Below are 26030 nucleotides of genomic sequence, written 5' to 3' on the forward strand. Positions count from 1 at the left end.
GGAAGTTGCAGCTACCCTAGTGGGGGGTGGGGGAGGGGTGTGAGGCTTGAAGCGACGGGCAGTGGGTCACTGGAGGCCCGAGGACCTTCGCAGTGAATGCTAGGGGTTGAAATGTCTTAAGATATCTAACGCCATTGTTGCATGACGGTGTTTAGGATGATATATAAAATGCCTTGCAATAGTTTGCTACTAGCGCCACAAAGCATTGTAATTCGAATATCACATCCAGACCTTTTGTTTGAAGATTTTTTTAAGAGTGAAATAGAGTAAAAAAATGTTAGCACGTAATGAGAGGGAGGTCGGAGTCAGATGATAGAGTCACTTCAGAGATTTGTATCTTAATATGTATTCGGATCAAACCAATGATTGTAATTCATTTGCAAGTCATTTGAATATACTCAAGGAGTTTATGCTAATTTCTGTATTTGCATATATTTTGATTGTACCTTCCCAGTGGTGAGTTTTTTTTTCGCTTTCTTTCTTACGTAAGTGGTTTTCGTGTGAGGAAACGTGAATTTAATTAAAAAGCTATTTCCTGTCGTATTTAGACATGTTACAAGGCCATACATTTACGCCGTGTCGAAACTTTTGGGATCACCTGAATTGTTAACTACTGGTTTCCATCGTTGGATTATGATATACTTTGATATACTATATATATATATATATATATATATATATATATATATATATATATATATATGATCTGTATATACAAAAGCCCCAAATAATGCTATTATATATATATAGTTATAATATTATATGTATAATAATCTATCAACAATATATGTATAACATACATACATATGAATATGATATATATATATATATATATCTATATATATTATATATATATAGATAGGGTACTGTATATACAAAAGCTCCAAATACACTGCTAAATATCGTAAAATAGCAGGCAGGATTAATATCATTCTTATCACTTCTTTAAATGAGACTTTTCAATCCACGACACTTGACGAGGAGGAGGTACCAAGATAAACCCTCAGATTGTAAGGCAAAATACCTGGCTGGTTGGAAGTACTACGAACGAGGGAGGGACTAGATTCGTATTCGCCATTTTGTCTCTAAAACTTCATAATTCCTCCTTTTTTTGCTGACTTTCGTAAAAAGCATGTCCACATCCTTCCTGGAGGAGGTCAGCAGCAGAACCCCTTCCTCCCGTGCCCCTTTCTCCCTTCTCTCTCCCTCTCTCTCGCGTGCCCCAGATTTGCCCCCAGCAGCATTTGCAAAGGGTATCGCGCAGATCTGCCTCTGTCCCGTCACGGTCGCGCGGACAGGAAATGATGAGCTGGTCAACGTACGGGGGTTGATGATGATGTGTCCGGTTTGTCGCTTTTATTTTCATGAATGAATCACATGAGTCCTTTCCTGTAGTGCAGAAAGACGATGCATCTATGTATCTATGTATTATGTCATATATATATATGTATATATATATAAATATATATTAATATATAATCTATATTAAATATATAATATATAATTATATATATATATATGTGATTCCTATTGAAGTCAATGACATTATTTGCAAAGACTGATTCAAAGACTAGACAAAAAGACAGTCTCTGCATTAAAGCCATTGATCTCAGTAAGAGTTTATAAGAGAGAAAATGTGCCCAGATAGTACATTTATTAAATAATAGAAATTATGTATATATTATATATATATATATATATATATATATATATATCTATATATATATATATATTGTGTGTGTGTGTGTGTGTGTGTGTGGTGTGTGTGTGTGTGCTTGTGTGTGTGTGAGAGAGAGAGAGAGAGAGAGAGAGAGAGAGAGAGAGAGAGATGATCCAAATAAAACAATGAAAAATATATGGAATGTAAAACCACAAAGTGAGCAATGATGTAATGCTCTCGTAATTTGGGGGTACAGGACCCCGCCCCCGTCTTTATTATTTTTTCCCTCACAGGATGGAGACATAAAAAAAAAAAGAGAGAGATCACCACGCCAAGCTGGGACATTAAACATAACATTAACATTTTGATAGCCAAGATGAGGATGGGAGTCGGCGGCGTGTGAAAGGTGCTCTCGGTAGTCTAACGAGGCAGAATTATCCAGCGAATCAGGATTTCTCCGGTTTAGTCATTTTCCGCGACTCCGAATGAGTATCCCGCACCGATGGACACTTTTTTCCCTCTCTCTCTCTCTCTCTCTCTCTGCCTGTCTGTCTGTCTCTCTTTTATTTAAATAAAAATACATTTTAAAGTTCATTTTACAATTCAGTATACATATACAATATATGGAATTTATGTACGAAATCAAGAAATATATACTTTTAATATTTTTTATAGATAAAACAAATACATTTTAAACTTCATTTTACAATTCAATACACATACAATATATGTAATTTATGTACGGAATCAACAAATATATAGTAATAATATTTTTTTATAGATCAATATACTTACATTTACTAAGTATATATATACAAATATATACCAATATTTTTTATAGATCAATCTACTTACATTTACTATGTATATACATATGTATACACATATCCATATACTGTATGTATATACCCATTACACATACATATATATCTGTATATGTTCAAATTCCAGATAACTACGTGTATTATGTATATGCATACATATACACATATCCACATACTATATATTCATGCCAACTACACATACATATATATCTGTATATATTATAATTCCAGGTAAATACGTGTAATATGAGAATGAATGTTTTTAATTGGTTTATGCAATGCATACCTATTTCATGATACGAATGGAAAGCGGGAGCACTTTGCAATTGATTTATTTGTTTTAACATCAGTTTTAGATATTATTTAGTAGTTTAGATATTTATTCGAACTATAAATACAGTACTTTTTTGGGTATATTTGAAGCTTTGGACAAATTGCATCGGAAGGAAAGATACATAATTGATCGCTGTTCTGTCTCTGATCTGTTTATTCCGTTGTCGTTTTTTAAATGAGGAGATTATTAGACACGAGGCATAAATTACAACGTTAATAAACCCAAAAACCTAATGGTAAATAAGATAGGATAAATCACATGATGTGATATCTTTCTCTATTTTTTTCTCACTCGGGTTAGTTTTTTTTGTCAGCATTTTTTATTGATCCTTTTCTCACATTTATTAGTTCGTGATGAATTCGATTTTTGTCATTCTTAACTTTGGAGAGAGAGAGAGAGAGAGAGAGAGAGAAGAAGAGAGAGAGAGAGAGAGAGAGAGAGAGAAGAGAGAGAGAGAGAGAGAGAATGAATCAGTTTACTCGACTTCACGGAAATGTTGGTCTATGTTGTGAGTCCAAATTCACTACACCTTATTTGCTTAAACTATTTTTTTTATGTTTGTTTTCATTCTAAATTTAATTTAATCTTTTTTGGCGTCAATTACTTTTTTTTCTCTTTTAGTTTCCTTTTACTTTTTTAGTTTCAATTTTTCTTTTTTAGTTTCCTTTTCTTTACCTTTCAATTTAATTTCTCTTTTCCTTTTGCCGACGTTCCATTGCCAGACCTTTCTATGTTCAGGACTCATGTGACGGACGGAACTCTCAAACTCATTAGTATGCACCATTTCTCTCTGCTTACTTCTACAGAATGAATTGGTCTAAGGAAGTGCCATTTAGCCGGGTGCCTCCTGATCATGTGGCCCCCCGAGAGAGAGAGAGAGAGAGAGAGAGAGAGAGAGAGAGAGAGAGAGAGTAATGTAGGTCCATGTACGTGTTGGTTATTTTAACCAGCCCACCACTCTCAGTGCTAGATGATAATCCGTTTTTTTTATTTATAAGATGGATTTGATATGCATGAGATCATGTGATGGTTAGGCTAATGCTGTTGATGTAGGCCTGAATGAATAAGAAGAGGCGTCGAATAATAATGATAATAAATCTTCGGCTTAATGGTACAGGAAGCAGTAGGCTCGCTTTGTAAACTATGGGAGGGTATGATTTCAGTGGGTCGAGGGCTGCCGTAAAAAAAAAAATATATATATATAGTATACATATATATATACTATATATATATATATATATATATATATATATATATATATATATATATATATATATATATATATATGCATTAAGCTACAAATGTCCTTTAATATCCAATTTGTTCTACCTCGGAATTGATATGTTTACACATGTATTAACCGAAGGGGGGCATATATCTTTTAGTTGATGATAACTTCGTCCTCTCGTGGATTCGAACCAGCGCACAGAGGAGAGATCAGGACACTTCTCAGTGACGTCTAAACCGACCGGCCAGGCCGGCAAGTGAGGTAGAGCGAATTGGATATGTATGTGTGTGTGTGTGTGTGCGTGTGTAATGCTTATTATCAATCAAAGAGGAGCACGTTTCCATTCAAAAGTCACCCTTGTCACCCTTCGGTAGCGTTGACGTCAACACCCTATTCTCCACAAGAGAATAAGTACTTCTCGGACACTTTTAAGATTTGTCACCCACGTCACCGCCACCGGAAGTCTGCCGGATGCGTCAAATCCGGAGACCGGAAGTGAAATTTTGAACGAGACCAGAGAGGAATTTGAAAAATGCACCACAGCCGCACTTTAGTGCGGTTTTGTCTGTGGGTGAGGTTGTTAGCTCTAAGGATCTCTCTCCATCCGAGCTGCTACCCGTAGCATTTGACTAAGAGCCAGGTACGTCGATCACTGCTTATATAATAATAATAATAATAATAATAATATAATAACACGTGAATTTCCATGTTACTGTGTTTAAAAAAAGTTTGCAGATTTGGCCGTTTATATTTCCGTGAGAGAGAGAGAGAGAGAGAGAGAGAGAGAGATTAACGGTAGATTTTGCCGTAAATATTTCCTTACATCTTGTTCGGGTTGCCCTAGGTCCATCAGTGTGAGGCACCTCTAATGTCTACCAGAGAGTTGCTAGTACATCTTCCGGTATATTTTGCATCTTCCAATCTTGGATGGTCTGGGATGCAGCTTAGATATTTGTCGAACTTATTCTTAAACACATCTACGCTCACTCCTGATATATTCCTCAGATGAGCTGGCAACGCATTGAATAGACGCTGCATTATCGATGCTGGTGCGTAGTGGATTAATGTCCTGTGTGCTTTCCTTAGTTTTCCCGGTATAGTTTTGGGCACTATTAATCTACCTCTTCTTGCTCTTTCTGATATTTTTAGCTCCATGATGTTTTCGGCAATTCCTTCTATCTGTTTCCATGCCTGAATTATCATGTAGTGTTCTCTTCTTCTTTCTAGACTATATAATTTTAAAATTTGTAGTCTTTCCCAGTAGTCAAGATCCTTAACTTCTTCTATTCTAGCTGTAAAGGACCTTTGTACACTCTCTATTTGTGCAATATCCTTTTGGTTGTGTGGGTACCATATCATATTGCAATATTCAAGTGAACTACAAACATACGTTTTATAAAGCATAATCATGTGTTCAGCTTTTCTTGTTTTGAGATGCCGTAACAACATTCCCATTTTTGCTTTGCATTTTGCCAATAGAATTGCTATTTGATCATTGCATAACATGTTCCTATTCAACATCACACCAAGGTCTTTAACTGCTTCCTTACTAGTGATTGTCTCGTTATTAGGTCCCCTATATGCATATAGCTTTCCTTCTCTATCTCCATAATTTATTGATTCAAATTTATCAGAGTTAAATACCATCCTATTTACATGTGCCCATTCATATACTTTCTTAAGGTCTCTTTGTAGCGAGTTCCTATCTTCATTACAAGTAATTTCTCTACTTATTCTTGTGTCATCGGCAAAACTACTCACTACCTAGTCCCTAACATTACTGTCTATGTCTGCAATCATAATAACAAACAGCAGTGCAGCTAGCACCGTACCTTGTTTTTGAGATATTACCTTAGCTTCATCCGATTTCTCATCGTTTACAATAACTATCTGTTTTCTGTTGTGTAAAAATTCTTTTATCCATCTTCCTACTTTGTCCACTAAAAATTCTTTTATCCATCTTCCTACTTTGTCCACTATATTATGTTTTCTAATTTTCTTTGCTAATATATTATGGTCTACCTAGTTAAAAGCTTTTGCAAAGTCTAGATAAACCACATCTGTTTCTTTTCCGTTTATGATATTTTTATATATGTTCTCACGGTGGACTAACAGTCGGGTTTGTGTACTTTTTCTGGGTACAGAACCTTGTTGTCCTATATTAAACAATTTTTTTTTAATTAAATGTTTCATAATATTTTTCTTCATTACCCTTTCATACACTTTCATAATATGTGATGTTAGACTCACAGGCCTATAATTACTTGCCTCTACTCTTGATCCACTTTTGAAAGTAGGGGTAATATACGCTAATTTATGCTCATCATAAATCTTGCCTGTATCTACACTTAGTCTTATTAATATTGCAAGGGGCTATGCGATAGAACAAACTACTTTCTTCAACAAAATATCAGGGACACCATCAGGCCCAGCTGCTGATCCATTTTTAATTTCATTAATAGCTTGCACAATATCGGCTTCATTAGTATCTATGTCTGATAAATATTCACTATTTTCATCCCTTATTTCTGTATCATTATCTTCATTATCAATTCTAGGGGTAAATTCTTTCTTATATCTTTCTGCCAATGAGAGAGAGAGAGAGAGAGAGAGAGAGAGAGAGAGAGAGAGAGAGAGAGAGAGAGAGAGAGAGAGAGAAATATTAACGGTATTGCCGTAAACATTTTCCTTTGAGATAGAGATGGAGAGAGAATGCAGATTTGGCCGTTTATATTTTCCTCAGAGAGAGAGAGAGAGAGAGAGAGAGAGAGAGAGAGAGAGAGAGAGAGAGAGAGAGTATATAATGATAGCTGTTACCAGGTCACGAGATAAGATTAAAACGACCCATCTTTTTCTTGTCGTTTAAAAGCTTTCCGTTGTTGGCGTAATCTGTGTGACTAAATGTGTGGTACTTCGAGAATTGAGTTCACTCCCTAATCGACTTAGATGATGATTGGCAGGCAGAGTGCTACGTTATCATTATTATTATTATTATTATTATTATTATTATTATTATTATTATTATTATTGCTACTTGTTTTTGTTAAGCTAAATCTGCCTTAGTTTTTGTATTCATAATTGATAATGAAATCAACGCATTATATATATTATAAATGTATATAGTATATATATATATTATATATATATATATGATGTATATATATATATATATATATATATATATTATATATATATATATATGTAGTGTGTGTGTGTGTGTGTGTGTGTGTGTGTGTGTGTATGCTTTTTGGTTTTCGTTTAGCTAAATTTTCAGCGAAATGCGAAATAAGTTCAAATGCATTAGGAAAAAAAAAGAAAAAAAAATAACCCTTGGGTCCGTTTTCTTAACAATTTATTAAGGTCTATTGACATAATCAGTCAATTATGGTGGATCTAAACCACAATAGAGAATGCATTGGGCCAACAACCCCATCCCAGTAAATTATATATATATATATATATATATATATATATATATATATATATATATATATATATATCATACGTAGTGTGTGTGTGTGTGTACATGCACGTATGTTTTGCGTCCTTTGCCGTATACCATCGAAGAATATTCGTCTCCTATCCTAAACGACGGTGTCGGAGAGAACGCTACGTGTATTTATTTACATGATTTTACATATAAAAGCAGAACACGTATACCACAAACACGTAAATCCACATTTGATCGACCGCACCTTCCCAGCCGGGCGTACCTGGTGATAAGTCGACTTTTCATGGTTGCTGCCTGTGAAAAGAGCGTTTGATGCCATTAAAAATCCCCTGAGTTGTATGCTGAGTATATATGTATATTTGACAAAGGCCCAGGATTCACACGCCAAAGACCCAGTTAGTGATTCCATGATCTATCTATCTCGAGAGCTGCGACTAATGGCGTCTTCTCCGTCTTTGATTAACGGTGCTGTCATCTGTTGTAGTTAGCGGACGATCATGCTCGTTTCCATAATTCGAAGGCCACTCTGATTGTGGTTGGGTAAGGCTCTGTTGGTAAAACCTCAGGAACCCTTCTGAGTCCATATTGTTTTTTTGTGTGGTGTAATTTTGATTGCTACGAGTCGAGATGAGAAATGGTAGATCAAGTACTTCGTATTCATCGTGGGCTCTGCCTTTCCTTGAGGCTCTATACTAGAGGAACTAAAGTAGTTTCACATCAACCATGCATTTGATGTCTAGGCCAGTCCCTTACGACGCTCCTGATTGGCTGTTGATAAGCCAATGACAAGGCTGGAAACTCTCAGTCTCTCTCTTGAGAGTTCTCATAGGCAGGACGTATGTTCCACAGATCCTACCCATGTGAACTCTCGAGAGAGACTGAGAGTTTCCAGCCCTGTGATTGGCTTATCAACAGCCAATCGGGAGCGTCGAAAGGGACTGGCCTAGACATCAAATGCTTGGTTGATGTGAATCTATTATAGTGATTATTTTTAGCTTTGCCATGAATTGCTTACTTTGTAAGCAAACGCCATGTGACTCACAGAGATATGTGAGTAATTTTCCTCAAACTTGCCTTGTTAGGTAGACATTCTTTGTGTTAAGTTCCTGAATAGCTGTCCAATTAGTTGAGATAGCTTTTGTATGCAGTTCCTGTACTATAACATCCCAGTTAGCTGACAGCTTTTGTATGCAGTTCCTAAATAGCTGTCTAGTTAGCTGGTTTTTGTATACATTTCCTGTATAGCTATTCAGTTAACAGGGTTTTTGTATATAGTTCTTGGATAGCTGTCCAGTTAGCTGAGACAATTTTTTTATACAGTTCTTGGATAGCTGTCCAGTTAGCTGAGTTTTTGTATACAGTTCTTGGATAGCTGTCCAGTTAACTGAGACAGTTTTTTTATACAGTTCTTGGATAGCTGTCCAGTTAACTGAGACAGTTTTTTATACAGTTCTTGGATAGCTGTCCACTTAACTGAGACAGTTTTTTATACAGTTCTTGGATAGCTGTCCAGTTAGCTGGGACTGTTTTTTATAGTTTTTGGATGGCTGTCCAGTTAGCTGAGACAGCTTTTTTTTTTATACAATTCTTGGATAGCTATCCAGTTAGCTATCCAAGAACCGTTGGAATATGTTTTGGAACGTGAATGACATCATACTGCTTATACAGTAAACTGAAGCTTTCAATTTGTTGACAGATTGCAAGAGGCCGTACTTTGTCACTTACAAAGAACACTTTTATGTTTTTTTGAGGTAGGAACTGTTAAAATATCTCAGTTTCATTTAAATGGATTCCAGCATGTTCTTCAAAGTGTTGTGGTCAAAGTCCCCTACTGAATATTCATCTATTGATTCACATGATATTACGTCAAGACAGCCGAGTGGCGTTTCTCATCTATAGTTGTATCTTCTTCTTCTTCTGTCGATTAACCATCGACGTCACCGCTTCGGTTTCGTAACCAGCCAGCAGCGAGTAGTAATTTCATGCCCGCGCCATTCATAACGTCGACTGAATTCCAAATCGACCTCGTCAACGTCTGGTCCCCTCCTCCCCGTCGGACGAGTCCTCTTGAGTCTTTCATACATACATACATACATACATACATCCTTATAAATGATTTTATAAGTATGTTTTAATATGACGGCATACCATCATGTCAATTATGCAAAACCAAACGTTGAACGGTTATACTATCACTTTTCAGAAAAGTGTAAATTACATAATGAAATTCTTAATATGAAGTATGAAGTTTATCCCTGAGTGAACAAACACCCACCTGCTTACATTTATTGTCTAAGAGACATTTTGCCTGCCTGCCTGCATAAACACGATCTTCTTCTTCTTCTTCTTCTTCTTTCTTCTTCTTCTTCTTCTTCTTCTCCTTAATCTGTGAAGGATAGCAACTCGTTCCTTCTCGTATCCAGAGCAACTTGTCCCGTCTCGAAGTTCAAAAGTCAAGAACACCTTTGGATAAACAACTTCAGGTGTTCCTAAGCTTGTATCTTACCCAGCTGATGCTCACCTCATCTCTCTGCCGTTCCTCGTTGGACGGGTGGTTTTCGTGCTCGCCTACCAATGTGGTGGTCCGAAGTTCGATTCTCCGCTCGGCCCGTTGCTAGATAACCAACTGGTTCCTAGCCACGTAGAAAATATCTAATCCTTCGGGCCAACCCTAGGAGAGCTGTTCATCAGCTCAGTGGTCTGGTAAAACTAAGATATACTTAACTTTTTTCTTCTCTCTGCCGTGCTCATGAGGAGCGGGAATATGTGTAATATGATTGTTCTAAGGTCGTAATTCCTTCCTCAGTAGATTTTGCCCAATAGATTATGTATTTTGACTTTTTATGTTGAATTCCTCCCTTGGAATTCTCGGCTTGCTATCCAAAAGGTTTATAAATTTGACTTTTTTTTTATGAGGACTTTCGTCAAATTCTTGGCGTAGCCTTCCAATGACTTGTTATTTTGACATTTTAATATAGATAGGCTAAATTGATATATTAAGTACATAGTGTGAGCAAGTTTGTTGATACGTTGTTGCGAAAATAGAGAAATGCTTTTAGAACTGGATTTGATTATGTCAGCTGCTATATCCTAACATTAACAGTCATAGAACTTTTAAAGAGACATTATATGTTGATTGCATAAGTGGCATTGGAGATCCGTTAATATTGCTTGCATAAATTAACACGATTTTTTTTTATGCAAATCAAGATTAATTTCTATGAAAGTTCACCTTCTCCTTGACAACAATCGTATTTTCCTCTTCCTTGTTTTAAATCATAAGTTGATTTTCTCTCCTCAAGTTGTACTCCCCTTTATTGGTTGCTAAGTGCTGTTCTATATTCTTGAAAATTATTCTTGTGTTTTTTAGGGCAATTAACGAAACTTGTTTCAGTTTTGCATTTTGAATGCTTTAGATTTTTGGAACTCCCATCAAGACTCTCTCTCTCTCTCTCTCTCTCTCCTCTCTCTCTCTCTCTCTCTCTCTCCATAGAAAGCAGCCATTATCAAAGAGATCATCCATTATCACAGAGAACATCCATTGCCAAAGAGATCATCCATTATCACAGAGAACATCCATTGCCAAAGAGATAATTCATTATCACAGAGAACATCCATTGCCAAAGAGATCATCCATTATCACAGAGAACATCCACTGCCATAGAAAGAACCTAGTATCACAAAGAACATCCATTGCGACAGAGAGCATCCATTATCACAGAGAACATCCATTGGCGAAAAAAGCATCCATTATCAGAGTAGAGAATACTCACTTCCATATGAAGCATCCACCATCACAGAGATCACCCACTACCAATAAGAAGCATTCACTATCGTAGAGAAAATCCAGTATCATAGAGGGCATCCATTATCATCGAGAACATCCGCTATCACATTCATCCTCAAGAGGGCACCTTTAATATGAGCTGGTAGAATTCCTTCCACCAGCGATCACAAGTCGTCTGGGGGGATAGAGTCCGTCTTGCTGCTACTTTTTTCTTTTTCAACCTCCCTCACGTACGCCCAGCTGCTCTTACCTACAAGTTTTACTCTCTTAGTTGGTCCTGAGTTTACCGCCATTGCTTCGTCCTCGACTTGAGCCAGACTCACAAGTTATCCTCAGAATTAACTTCAAATAAACTAATTCCCATCACACCTGGTGTCTGATATTTGGATAACTTCTTAGACCTGCGTTGCAGTCACTGGCTATTTCCCATCACAACTGGTCTGATTTTTGGATAACTACTTAGACCTGCGTTGCAGTCACTGGCATTGTTGTTATGTTTTTTTTGACAATCATTTCAAGGATGTTGTGACACCAGGGACTTCATCCTGTCAGTTAGTGGATCCTCCTCCTCCTCCTCCTCCTCCTCCTTTCTAAAATAATGGGAGTATTGTGTCAATCTTGATAATGTTGTTTCAAGAGAAACGGATATTATCTAACGGACAAAAAAAAAAAAAAAAAAAAAAAAAATCGAAGGTGCATTATGGTAACATTGACGTCGAAGCCTCTTCTAGCGATTCGAGATAAGGATTTCTGCCTTTTAGAAGATCCCGGCATCTACCAGTAGCCCCTTCCTCTCGTTGTCTTCTGTGATTATTTCGTATGTAAACGAGTAGCAATAGGATACGCATTTAGTATTAAGGATAAAATGCTCGATTGGATTTATTTGATAGTTGATACTCAATTACTATTATTATAATATTATTTTTATTATTATTATTATTATTATTATTATTATTATTATTATTATTATTATTATTATTATTATTATTATTAATTGTATGCTGAAAACAGACATTCTGTTAGACATGTTTTTAATGAGAATAATGCCAGAATTTACTTAATTTATTTTATACAAAATTCTCTCAATTCTTCTAATGATTAGACGAATTGAGAGATTTTTGCATAAAATCTATTCAGTAAATTCTGCCATTATTTTAATAAATAATAATAATAATAATAATAATAATAATAATAATAATAATAATAATAATAACATAATACATAATCTAATAATAATAATAATAATAATAATAATAATAATAATAATAATAATAATAATAATAATAATAATAATTATTATTATTATTATTATTATTATTATTATTATTATTATTATTATTATTATTTTTATTATGAATACAACTTCTACAGAATAGAAGAAAAGAATTGTAGAAAAAGATTACTTTTATAAATATCAAACAAATATAAGTGAACATCTACAAAACACGGAAGAAATAATTTACAAAACTCATTGTCTTAAAGGACCGAAAATACTCTTTACTTTCGATTATATGATTTTCACTAAGATACTCTCAGTGAAATTTTATCACTAACTCGCTGTTAATGTCAGTTTATCATTGTATATGTAGCAGCTTGGACTTTAGCTATGTTTAAGATAGGGGTTGGGTCGAAAGTAGTTTCATAAATATTGTCGTGGTATGGTAGACTTGCCCCTACAAGATTAGAACTGGTTGCAGCTCATAGAGAGAGAGAGAGAGAGAGAGAGAGAGAGAGAGAGAGAGAGAGAGAGAGAGAGAGAGAGAGAGAGAGTTTAAGGGGTGAGGAGTCCTAGTTTTATACTAAGTACAATTATATAGTCCACGCAATAAATACTTTCACCAAAAATTGCAATGGCAGAAAAATGACTTGCAAAGAGTAAGGAGAGAGAGAGAGAGAGAGAGAGAGAGAGAGAGAGAGAGAGAGAAAGTTTAAGATGTGAGGAGGCCTAGTCTTACGCTAAGTACGATTATATAGTCCCCGCAATAAATACTTTCACCAAAAATTGCAATGAAAGAAAAAGGACTTGCAAAGAGTAAGCAAAATTCATAAATAAAAAGTGAAGGGTTAGAAAAGCTTGTCTAGACACCAGGAAGAATACCTTCCAGAGAGAGAGAGAGAGGAGAGAGAGAGAGAGAGAGAGAGAGAGAGAGAGAGAGAAAGATTAAGCAGTCCATGATAGTGATTTTTGGCATCTGAGCGTCTCCTGGCTATAGTGAACTAAGCAACGGTGGAGCTATCCTGCTGGATCCTTCTGGAAGTCTTTGCAGTTGACCAGGTGACTCCTCCCGCAAGGTTGCCAACGGCTGCCGCGCCTCTATCCTACCCGAAGGATATACCGCTCTCCTCAAACGTGGTCCGTCAGGAATCCTGAATTGCGAGTCGAGCGCTGAAGAAGGAAAATTGTCGATCGACTCGTACCGTGATGTGACTTTTTTTTTTTCCCCGAGTGCCACTTATTCTTGCTTGCTGGAGGCATGCGATGACCACGTGGTTGTGAATCAAGGTTAATTCAGAGTCGTTGAAGGTCAAAGGCTCAATTTGCACCTCGCGTGGACCGTGCGCGTCACCGCCCAGGTCAAAATAGTGTGGACATTTTAGGTGGAATGTCCACGGAATGAAAAATTAGGCGTCCTCGGGAGTGCTGGAATGGAGACTTTTCTGGAGCTTGGAAAACGAAGTGTTTTTTTATATATGAATTAAGTCGTTTAGCCTGTTTTGTATCTAACATTTTTTCTCTTTGTTTAGTGACTTATCACATTACTTTGACAACCAGATACTTGAGGTTTAAAGTGTGGCGGAATCGTTTGCTGTTCGTAATTTTGAGGAGTTGTACATATGATTTTGACTAGTTTGATCTCAGTCTCGAAAACCAGTCGAGTTTCTTTGTCTGTAGAGACAAAGCGACTATAGTTTTGTTCTGCGGGATAGTTCTTGTCCAAAACTGACCGAGATCATTTATCAACCATAGTGACAGTGGTCATTTAACCATTTACGTAATCAGATTTCTTATGTAACTGCAGTTATATAAGCAAAACAAGGAATTCCGAAGATTTTATCGAGGAACTGACTTTGGAATCTTAAGCGGGGAGCTTGATTCAACCACAGTGGCAGCCGCTTCTTATATTATAAACATTGAGGTTTCTTATACAAGCGAAATCTTTGCAGCGCCGCTGGAAATGATTTTCCTGGAAATGGCACTGCGCTGAATTACTTAATTAGCGAGATTTAGGACAAAACTGGAAGACTGGAACACGAGATCACAGAGAGATTTCTTGGGTGAAAGTACATAAACATTGAGGTTTCTTATACGGGCGAAATCTTTGCAGTGCCGCTGGAAATGATTTTCCTGGAAATGGCACTGCGCTGAATTACGTAATTAGCGAGATTTGGGACAAAACTGAAACACGGGATCATAGAGAGATTTCTTTTGAGTGAAAGTACCTCCACTCCATTCTTGGCACTGACGAATTTCGACAGGCGGCGCTCGTCTTCGGGATGTTTAGGACCAAGAGGAGGAGGCCCCCTCTGCTGCACACAGGACACCTCGTGAACCCCGACGAGGTGCACCCAGATAAATGCATCCTTTGTGCTGAGTATGTCTAAGGAGATGTCTCTTACTTGTATTTCTCTGAGGATTTGATTGGTTTGAACGAATCCTATATTGAACCAAACAAAAACTTCTTTCAGTTTTCTTCTGAAGATTGAAAAAGAAACCCACAAAATCACTGTGTAACTTGTTTACTTCTAAGTATTTACATTTAAATTTTACTCCACACTCGAGTACTTTCAGGCCTTGATCCAGGCTGACAACCCAAACATCTCTTGAAAAATGGGCCACAGATAGGGCCTGAAAGTACTCGAGTGTGGAGTAAAATTAAATGTAAATACTTAGAAGTAAACAAGTTACACTGATTTTGTGGGTTTCTTTTTTTAATCCTATATTGTTGGTTACATACATGTAGTATATTTAAGATGTTTTGTGTGTATGATTTTCGTGGGACCATCCAGTTTTGTTACATTCCTGGCGTTCAAAGTTGTTGCATAACAGATTAGTGAAGTTAAATATAAAGTTAAAGATACATATGATAAGACAGACCTGTAAAAATAAGACAGGAAGCTGTAGGTAAATGAGTTATTTTTTGTGGAAAAAAACTGACACGCGAGAATGTTGTCAACTTAAAGAGTCAGACACTTGATGTGTCTGGTTACCTAAGGTTGACCTGCATTAACAAACCTCTCTCCCCCCCCCCGCCCCCCCCCGCCCCCCCCCCCCAAGAAAAAAAATAAATAAAAAGGTACAGTGAAGCAACAAGCTAGAGAATGCGACCAGCAGGCAACGTATAAATAAACCAGGCGGTGCTTGGTAACAAGAGGAGACCGAACGTTTTTAATTAGTGGGCGTGGCGCCCTTTCCGAGCGAGTGGTGAAAAAACAGGAGGAATCCTTAGTGTAAAGGTTGCCATGACGTGAACACTAATTATGATGAAGGGTGGCTTATGGTATGCAATTATAATTTGCTTTTTTATGACTTTACTTTCTTTGTCCATAAATTAGTCGTTAGTACTTAAAACTCGTTGCTCTCTCTCTCCCAAGATATTTTTACCTTACCTCCACGCCACTTCCTTTCTTCAGTCTTGCTATCCACCTCAAGATCCTTGTACTTCATATCTTTCATTTTCTGGCGCTTTCTACCTTGCTGTCCAACCCTTCTAACTCCCTCTCTTCATTGTCCTAAGCTTCGAGTGGTCGAAGGTATTCTAGCGCTTGACTTGACGACATGAATTTTATGAATCAGTCCAAGTATTATATGTATATATATATATATATATATATATATATATATATATATATATATATATATATATATTTATTTAATGCTGATACATTACCATTTTCAATATCTCTTTCCATATACCACAAACACACAAATAATATATATATATATATATATATATATATATATATATATATATATATATATATATATTATATATATATATATATATATAATTTGTGTGTTTGTCGTATATGCAAATAGGAATTAAAAAATTGTAACGTATCAGCATTCTCGTTGTCACCATCATGCAGGTGTGTTCTTTCACACATCGTCAATAACAGTCTGAATATGCATATGACGCAGCCCCACAGAGGCACACACAAAAGAAAAAAATCGAAAAACGAGTCCTTCTCACGAGTCTCCTCGCCTGCCTTGCCTTACCTGCTACGCATGGAAGACGTTGATCGCTGTCCATGACCACTGTCACATTTTAAATAGGTGTGACTTACGTAAAGGAGTCAGTCGAGATTATGGGTTCTGGAGTCGTTGGTCGGGGGGAGGGGGAAGCGGGTGGCTGCCTGGGGTACGAGAGCCCGTGCTGGTATAAGGCCAACTAAGTATAATTATAGCAACAACGTGTCGCTATGCCTGTCGAGATTATGGGTTCTGGAGTCGTTGGGCTGGTGTTGGTGGTGGTGGGGATGGGGGGATGGGGGCGGGGATGGCTGCGTGGGGAACAAGAGCCCGTGCTGTGGTATAAGGCCAGCTAAGTCTAGCAACATGTATACCTGTTGGGTGTTATATGGAAAATTTGGCAAATAATGTTTTTTTTGTTTTGTTTTGTTTTGATAATGGCGATTATTAACTTCTATGTCACTGGAAGAGTGGCTTGCAGTTATGCACGCACACATACACTTATATAATTTTAATCTTGTTTTATACTTAGTGTATTGTAATCATTTATATGTACTTATAATATCTACCTCTAAATAATAAGTATATATAGCTTAAAATGAGAATTAGTGCAAGGAAAGAATGCTGAAGTGTCCCTACAAAGAAGTGTGTGTTTAAATTTCGTTTCTTCTTCTTCTTCTTCCTCTTCCTCTTCTTCTTCTTCTTCTTCCTCTTCTTCCCAGCTTTATCCTTATAGATTTTCTATTTTTGATGGAGGGTCTCAAAGCTAGTTCCTGGGAAACCCCAAGATCTGCAGCCGATCTCGCACGATCTGAAAACTGCAGCAGAACCCTTTGAACACCTCTGTAAAATACAGAGTACCTCATTAAATGACTTACATCACAGGTCTGACGTCCTCAGAGACTATGCGTTGAGTGCTGACTGCTGAAGACCTCCCTTTTCCCGGAACCGTAATTCCCGCCTTGTATGGCCGATAGGAATAACAGCATTACGCTGGAGGGCAGGTGATATCGTCAAGAACGCGTCAAAGGGGCCTTGTTGATAGTCTTACCATTCGGGGACTGTCGCATGACGGGCATGTGTAATGAGTGCTGCCAGTCATTCCCTCAAGATTCCGGACCTCCGCTGACGTAGGAGCCGTCAGCGGAAGGGGCTACGGTCGTCAATATTGGTTTCTGATTATGTAGAAAGTGGGCAGAATCACATGAAACGAGCCGAGAGGTATAAGTGCTAAGCTTTCACATACAACGGCCATGTTTGGAAATAATGGGAAAACCTAGGGCTACATGACAGAAATAGTTACAGATCAGCAGATATTATTATTATTATTATTATTATTTTTTTTTTTTTTATTTTTTTTTTTTTTTTTTTTTTTTTTTTTTTTTTTTTTTTTGCTCTATCACAGTCCTCCAATTCGACTGGGTGGTATTTATAGTGTGGGGGTCCGGGTTGCATCCTGCCTCCTTAGGAGTCCATCACTTTTCTTACTATGTGTGCCGTTTCTAGATCACACTCTTCTGCAGGCCCGAGGCTATCTTACTTCAGCCTCTAGTTTTTCCAGATTCCTTTTCAGGGATCTTGGATCGTGCCTAGTGCTCCTATGATTATGGGTACGATTTCCACTGGCATATCCCATATCCTTCTTATTTTTCTATTTTCAGATCTTGATACTTATCATTTTTTCCCACTCTTTCTCTTCAACTCTGGTGTCCCATGGTATTGCGACATCAATGAGTGATACTTTCTTCGTTGACTTTGTCAATCAACGTCACGTCTGGTCTGTTTGCACGTATCACCCTATCCGTTCTGATACCATAGTCCCAGAGGATCTTTGCCTGATCGTTTTCTATCACTCCCTCAGGTTGGTGCTCGTACCACTTATTACTGCAAGGCAGCTGATGTTTCTTGCACAGGCTCCAGTGGAGGGCTTTTGCTACTGAATCATGCCTCTTTTTGTACTGGTTCTGTGCAAGTGCCGGGCATTCACTTGCTATGTGGTTTATGGTTTCATTTTTCGTATTGCACTTCCTACATATGGGAGAGATGTTATTTCCGTCTATCATACTTTTGAACATATCTGGTTCTTAGGGCCTGATCTTGTGCCGCTGTTTCATTCATTCCTTTCAGCTTCCCTTCTTTAGCTCTCCCCTCTGTAGCCATTGCCAATTGTCATCGCTGGCTAGTTTCTTTAGTCTGTCTCATGTATTGTCCGTGCATTGGTTTGTTGTGCCAGTTCCTCTGTTCTTTCTGTCTTTCTCCTGTCTCTGTATATTTCTGGGTCTTCGTCTACTTTTATTAGTCCTTCTTCCCATGCACTCTTTAGCCACTCGTCTTCACTGGTTTTCAGATATTGCCCCAGTGCTCTGTTTTCGATGTTGACGCAGTCCTCTATACTTAGTAGTCCTCTCCCTCCTTCCTTTCGTGTTATGTATAGTCTGTCCGTATTTGCTCTTGGGTGTAGTGCTTTGTGTATTGTCATTTGTTTCCTGGTTTTCTGATCTATGCTGTGGAGTTCTGCCTTCGTCCATTCCACTATTCCACTATTATTGTTATTATTATTATTATTATTATTATTATTATTATTATTATTATTATTATTATTATTATTTTATTATTATTGGAGAAACAAATCCACACTTATGTACATATATTTAAATTTGAAACTTTAAGGATAGCTTTCGGGAATCTATTCGGTTCCCTTTATCGATAAGGGAAACCGAACAGATTCCCGAAAGCTATCTTTAAAGTTTTAGATATAAATGTATGTACATTTACATAACTGTGGATTTGAGCTTCTCCATTTTAAGACTCATGTTACTATGAGGATTTATTATTATTATTATTATTATTATTATTATTATTATTATTATTATTTTATTATTATTATTCAGAAGATGAACCCCATTTATACAGAGCAAATCCACTGACTTGAAATTCAACCTTCCATTGAATATTATGGTGTTCATTCGAACGGAGTAACAGGAGGTAATGAGAAATACAGAAAGAGGAGATCAGTTATTATAAAAAAACATATAAGTTAACAAAATAGATAAGTAAATAAATAAATAAAATTGTAAGTAGAATATTAGAATACAAGTTGAACTTATGAAGTTCCAACTGCGCGACATCCTCTGGGCGAAAAAGTTTACTAATAAAAAAAAAATAAAAAAAAAAAATTAAAAATCAGATTCTGGAGATATAAATTATACAGGTGTCAGTGAAAAGTAGAAAGGTTAGCAAAGTCAGGTCTAAGACAGATCTTCAACTCCCATCTCTGTACGTAGGCTAATGCATTCTGGTGGCGTCAAGTCCGCAATGACAGATTAAGCCAAGAATGTCTGTATACAGGATCTGTCGTATATCTCGTCAACATTCATGAAGAATGAAAGGTTTAGGGTAATGGTGTACCCACAATCTTGGATATATCTGAAGGCATTTGATCACAAGATGGCTTCCATTTATTATTCCATGCCTTCTTCCTCCACTCGGGACTTCATAATATAATTCTACAGATAATAAAGCCAAGGATATCTGTATATAGGATCTGTCGCATATCTCGTCAACATTCATGAAGAATGAAAGGTTTAGGGTAATGGAGAACCTACGGTCCTGGATATATCTGAAGGCCTTTGATCACAAGATGGATTCCATTTATTATTCCTTGCCTTCTTCCTCCCCTCGGGACTTCTTAATAGAAATCTTCTTGAGGAGGCTCTGAATGAATCCGAAGAACTGGTATAGCGAATCACCTGGTTTCTGGCGAGGTCAGCAGTACGCAAGAACTCCTTCTTCTTTGTTTCGTCATTGCACTGTTAAATGTCGGCCATTTTCTTTTCCCGCTGCTGGGCAGAAACATTAACATTGCTGTACTAGACGCTCTGGGAATAAAAGATGCCAGTGAACTACTCTCTGCTGGCCCCCTTGCAGATAAAACCTTCCAAAACATTAGCCTCGTCATTGTCCTTATAACTGACTGGGCCCCTTCCACCCTTTCGTTCGACTTAGACCTCTCGCCAATTTGTTTTTTCCAGCGTTTGTGACGTCAACCTCTGACGTCATAGGATAGACGCGGGTAGCGTCTTACTTACTTGTTAGAATTAATTAATTTTTTTTTTTCTTTTTGCCAAGGTTGGGTGGGTGGGTGGAGTGTGGGAGCTTTATAAGAGAGTCAAAGACAGTGCAGAAATCAGATGAAGATAAAATAAACACACACACACACACACACACACACACACACACACACACATATATATATATATATATATATATATATATATATATATATATATATATATATATATATATATTATACACATCTAATAATTAGCTTTTATATGTTTCAACTGATCTTCTAATCGGCCCATCAATAAATATTTATGTACCTATAATCGAACTTGAGCTTTAGAAAAAAAGTGACCAAAATTTTTCTATAAAACTAGGAATTAGTGTTGTATCCCATTTAAGAAACACAACTGTATATTAGTGTTGTATCTCATTAAAGAAATTGTTTATAAACAAGAATGCCAATCGTATACAACAATTTTCCTGCTGTTTCCGCCTGGCAATTTCTTAAACATGCTCGCCGTACGTATCAATACCTTTCTGTACGCTGTGTGTACAGGGTGCTTCTCTGTGAATTAATTGGCAAAATGTAAATACATGTCTATAACGTGTATGTATTTTTCGGTTTATGTTGAGAGAGAGAGAGAGAGAGAGAGAGAGAGAGAGAGAGAGAGAGAGAGAGAGAGAGAGTCTTTATGTATTTTTATAGAAAGGTGTGTGCATGTGAACAGTTTACAAAATGTAAATATAGCTATGTGTATAATGGAGAGAGAGAGAGAGAGAGAGAGGAGAGAGAGAGAGAGAGAGAGAGAGAGAGAGAGGCATAAATATAAATGTACTTCAATTTGCGCCTTATACTAGGTTGTTGAATTAAATGAAGATATTGACAAATTGTAAATATGTGTTTGTAATGTATCTGTAGCATTCATTTATGTTTATATACTGAGAGAGAGAGAGAGAGAGAGAGAGAGAGAGAGAGAGAGAGAGAGAGAGATTCTGCAAACGGGTAGAAATGTAAATAGCTCTCTGGTAAATAAAGCAAGACTGCTTTTTCCAAGCGAGCATGCCAGCAGCTGCGGCCTTCAGCTCTGACGTCAAAAGCCTATATAGCCTGACCTAACCTCAACCTTAACCGCTTCCCCTGGAATGCCTCGTGTGTCATTGGCACCCTTTGGCACACCAACTCTCACGCCTTAAACGTCCATCCTCGGTTGCTGTGTAACGCCACTTCAAATGATTCAATCAGTTAATCTCTACTGTCTCTTCCAGGTGGGTTGGAGTGCACGGAGACCAGCCCGCGGAAGGAGCGCCCTCCCAGCCACTGTTGCCCTCGCCTGGAACCCCCCACATAGTTGTTTCTCCCGAGGACTCAAACGGCATAAACCCCGGCCAGGGAGATAATGAGACTGTAAGTTTCCATTTTCTCTCTCTCTCTCTCTCTCCCCAGTTCCTCGCTGGACGAGTGGTTTTCGCGCTCGGCTGCCAATCCGGTGGTCTGAAGTTCGAATCCCGGCTCGGCCAACGCAGAATCAGAGGGATTTATTTCTGGTGATAGAAATTCATTTCTCGATGTAGTGTGGTTCGGATCCCACAATAAGCTGTAGGTCCCGTTGCTAGGTGACCAATTGGTTCCTAGCCACGTAAAAATATCTAATCCTTCGGGTCTCTCTCTCTCTCTCTCTCTCTCTCTCTCTCTCTCTCTCTCTCTCTCTCTCTCTCTCTCTCTCTCTCCACTGTATTGTATTTATGTGATATACAATGTTCTGTTTGAGTATAGGCATAATTGTTATGCATTGTAACTGTCTTTTGTTTAACCCTTTATTTCTGTTTTGCTTTTACTATAATAGCATCTTGGACTTACTCTCTCTCTCTCTCTCTCTCTCTCTCTCTCTCTCTCTCTCTCTCTCTCTCTCTCTCTCTCTCTTATATATATTGTAACTGTCTTCAGTTGAACCTTTTATTTTTGGTTTAATTAACTATAATAGCAACTTGTTATTGGAGTTTTTTTTATGCTTCGTTCAAGTCTGCAATATGTCTAATAAGAACGTCATACCGAAATCAGCATAACATTTACTGTTACAAAGTTACAGGAAGCTTATTGGAACGTCATGTCTGCGGTATTAATGTACAAATTTACCTTCTTTCTTTCCGGTTACCAACAGGGTTTGGGCGCACCAGGTCCCAACGGCCCAGTCTTTCCAAACGCCCAGTCCACGCCTGCCCCGCCTCCCACGCCCGCTAATAACATAGAGGACAACCGTTCGTCGTCACGGCCTGATAAGTTAGCGTCAGTACTTTCTCTGTAACTAAATTTGCCATTCATAAAACCCAGGAGTTGGTAGATTTGCCTCATGGAGGGTCGTATGCACTATAGTACTAATGGATTCATTTCTCGTTTGAACTTGATGTGATGTAGGTTACTGTGTAGTAGTAGTAGTTTGTACTAACAATGTTTTGATTTGGGGTAGATTTACAGCTATAAAATAAATACTTCGATCTGGGTTCGTTGAGTATTCTAGTATCTGTATCTGTGTGGGAGTTACAGTATCATTTCTCCCCTTTCACCTCTTACAAGCATTCAGAAGCCCGTACTTGAACATCTAGCTATCTTTCTCTGTAGTGGTATACTACTGTAGCCCGCAACTGTCTCTCTTGAAGTAGTGGTTATTGTGCATTCCCTCTCCAGGTTGAACATGACGACACTGACCCTCCCAGATGGGCGCCACCCATCCCTGGACGGTGCCTTTTTTAAGAAAACCAGGAGACACTCCATCAGTGAGATGCACCAGCGCTTCGGCAGTCAGACGAACCTCCAGAGGTCCAACTCCACCAATAACATCCAGAGGAGCAACTCGAGGAACAGCCTGGCTCCATCTGTCTTGGACTGGAAGCAAGAGGGAAAGTCAGTACAGAGCATGGCACTGTGGGAATGTCTGATGATCATGATTAACCTCCTTGGGAGTAATTAGAGTTTGTCTTGCATCTAACACTAAAGATCTTTGTACTGTAGTATATGTGATTCTTGTGTTGTGGACAACTTCCTAAGTAGCTGTTGTGTTTTTAGATTTTAGCTACGTTTGTTTTTTTAAAAATTGTTCTGACTGTACAGTTGCCTAATGAATTAGCTTTTGCAATGACTCGTAGAATTTTGCAATGTACCAAGTTTATCTAGAATTCAGCATAATTTTGAAAATACACTTTTTGCTAATATGATATTAAAGTAAAGTAATGGTGATATCAGTAAGTGAAAATAAATTGTGGCTCCTATTGTAACAAATAAGAGAGTCTGACTCTTTTTCGTGTTTTGATGTTTTTTGTGGACGTTACATTCTGTTTTTCAGCGATTCCCTGATTGCATGCCTGAGTGCCCTGTACGGCAAACTACTGGTTGTGATGGGCATGGCATTCCCAACGGCAGAGGTCATCTCTCATGACATACCAGTAACCTTTTACAATGTAAGTTTTTTGTTTTTGTTATTGTTCTTTTAGATTAGGATGACTGTACGTCATTCAAACTTATACGTCATTCAAACTAATACGTCATTCAAACTTATACGTCATTCAGACTTATACGTCATTCAAACTGGATGTGTTGGGATGCAATCTGTTTCCATCGCAGGTTTCAAGATGAGCACAGTATTGTATATCATTTATTTACGTAAATCTGTATCTTAGTTCACACATCGCAGACTGAAGCTGATTTTTATTATTGTCTCACATGTGAGGAATTATATTCACAGGAAGCTTTTTTCTTGTGTTTTCCAAATGATTGTTTGCATTGTGAGTAATATTAAATGTGATTTAATGAAATATTAATTAAAGGTACGCTATGTATACTTTAACATCATATATATATATATATATATATATATATATTATATATATCAGAACAAACTTTTATAGTACGTATCATACAAGAAATGTGAAGCAGTAATTTCTCACTTGCAGGGATTCTACCTGTATCTGTATATTGGATCAATAATATTCCTGGTGTATGCGTATCTTTTCCTGCTTCACGCCATCAACATCCCCACCGAGACACTCAAGTCCAAGTTTCACTCCATCAGTAAGTAGCTTTTCTTTTGTCATACCTTGAGTCTTACAATCATGTAAGTATATTTTTTGGTATAGTACGTTGCACTAGAAATTATAGACTGATTTCCTTTAGGTCACATAGTACATGATTTTTTCCTTTCTGTCTTGGAATTCAGGAGATGAATTTAGCTTTGCTGGTTTTCAAGAGAGTTCAGTCATGTTTTATGTTTATTTTATTTTTGTATCAAGGGTTTTACAGTGTATGTATAGAAAAGTCTAAACATTTAGTAAAAATTGTCTGCGTAGATACTTTTCAATCACAGTCCACACAGTGCAACACCATATTAATAATATCTTCATGATTTCACAACTGGAAAGTGAGTTACAAAGCCATGACAGGCCTTTGATTTGTCTGTATATGTAGTGAATGACTTAGTCCTCTGTTTTCTTGTAGAAATATAACTTCACTTGTGTGAATCACTTCTTGTAGAATCATTTCTAATTAGGTAGTACAGTATGTGGTTTATATACCATATGTACTTATATAGCATTTCACTTTAGTTAAGGGTGTATGAAAGTACAGTAGGCATTACTGATAATGCATGGCTTTGACAGGCCACTTAGGATAAAGTCCATATGGTAATTTTGCATCAACTAACAAAGCCAGTCCAAGCATTGTATGGCAATTTATTTGGAGCACTTAGAGGGCAAAGCACTATGAATTTACAGTTATATATAACAGACGGATTAAATTTATTATTAAATTCACCAGAAAAATGTATTTGAAGTCATATTCAGAAGTTACGTCATATGTGTACGTTTATGGTACACCTGGATCCCAGCATCAGCTAGGGTTAAGAAAAGGGGTTTGAGGCTAGCAACCTCATCTCTTAAGAGCTTACTGGGAACTAGAAGAGTCCATCCTTCTGGTACATCCTCTGCAGGAGGGGAAAGAGACGTATTATGGTATATTCATGTTTGACACTCGAATCTCTCTGTTGAATGGTTACAAGGTCGACCTCATCTTTCAATTATGTTTTTAGATATTTTTTTTCAAATGAGATTGGTAGATTATCAAACATTGTGCTTTTGATTTGTAAGTTACGTACTATTACGTAAACCTTTCTTAGGAAAATATCTTCACATTATTTGCCATGTTCATCCAAACTGCCATTACTTCTAAGGAATCTCACATTAATCACTAGCTGTTTGTTGTGCATTCTTACCATCCTAGCCAAGAAGTGAGATTGAGTTAGGTCCAAATTATGTGATGTGTAAATATGTTTTAATATGTGTACTTTTTACAGTAGCCTTAGCTGTTTTGAAAGATGTCACTAATCCCTTTGTAGTATGTATATTGCTCTTTGCTTATAAATTATTGCCTCTGTTTAACATTGCATTGATAATCCAAAAGCCATCATCCATTGTGCATTTGCAGGAAGCCTCATGACTATCCCT

General features: G+C 37.3%; 1 protein-coding gene across 8 annotated transcripts in view; it reads left to right on the plus strand.

Annotated features, from left to right (window-relative positions):
* Window positions 1-26030, plus strand: part of LOC135195565 (uncharacterized) — a 332933-nt gene that overhangs the window by 279398 nt on the left and 27505 nt on the right. For 6 of the 8 annotated variants that reach the window (XM_064221846.1, XM_064221844.1, XM_064221849.1 and 3 more), the window contains 6 exons: window positions 21807-21945; window positions 22700-22824; window positions 23224-23439; window positions 23879-23993; window positions 24486-24603; window positions 26011-26030. The exon at window positions 26011-26030 is cut by the window's right edge. In XM_064221846.1, coding sequence (XP_064077916.1) covers window positions 21807-21945; window positions 22700-22824; window positions 23224-23439; window positions 23879-23993; window positions 24486-24603; window positions 26011-26030 — 733 coding nt within the window. The remainder of the gene's footprint in view (window positions 1-21806; window positions 21946-22699; window positions 22825-23223; window positions 23440-23878; window positions 23994-24485; window positions 24604-26010) is intronic. The other 2 variants (XM_064221847.1, XM_064221851.1) reach the window with 2 other exon arrangements.

Source organism: Macrobrachium nipponense, chromosome 16 (assembly GCF_015104395.2).
Source record: "Macrobrachium nipponense isolate FS-2020 chromosome 16, ASM1510439v2, whole genome shotgun sequence".
Lineage (NCBI taxonomy): Eukaryota > Metazoa > Arthropoda > Malacostraca > Decapoda > Palaemonidae > Macrobrachium > Macrobrachium nipponense.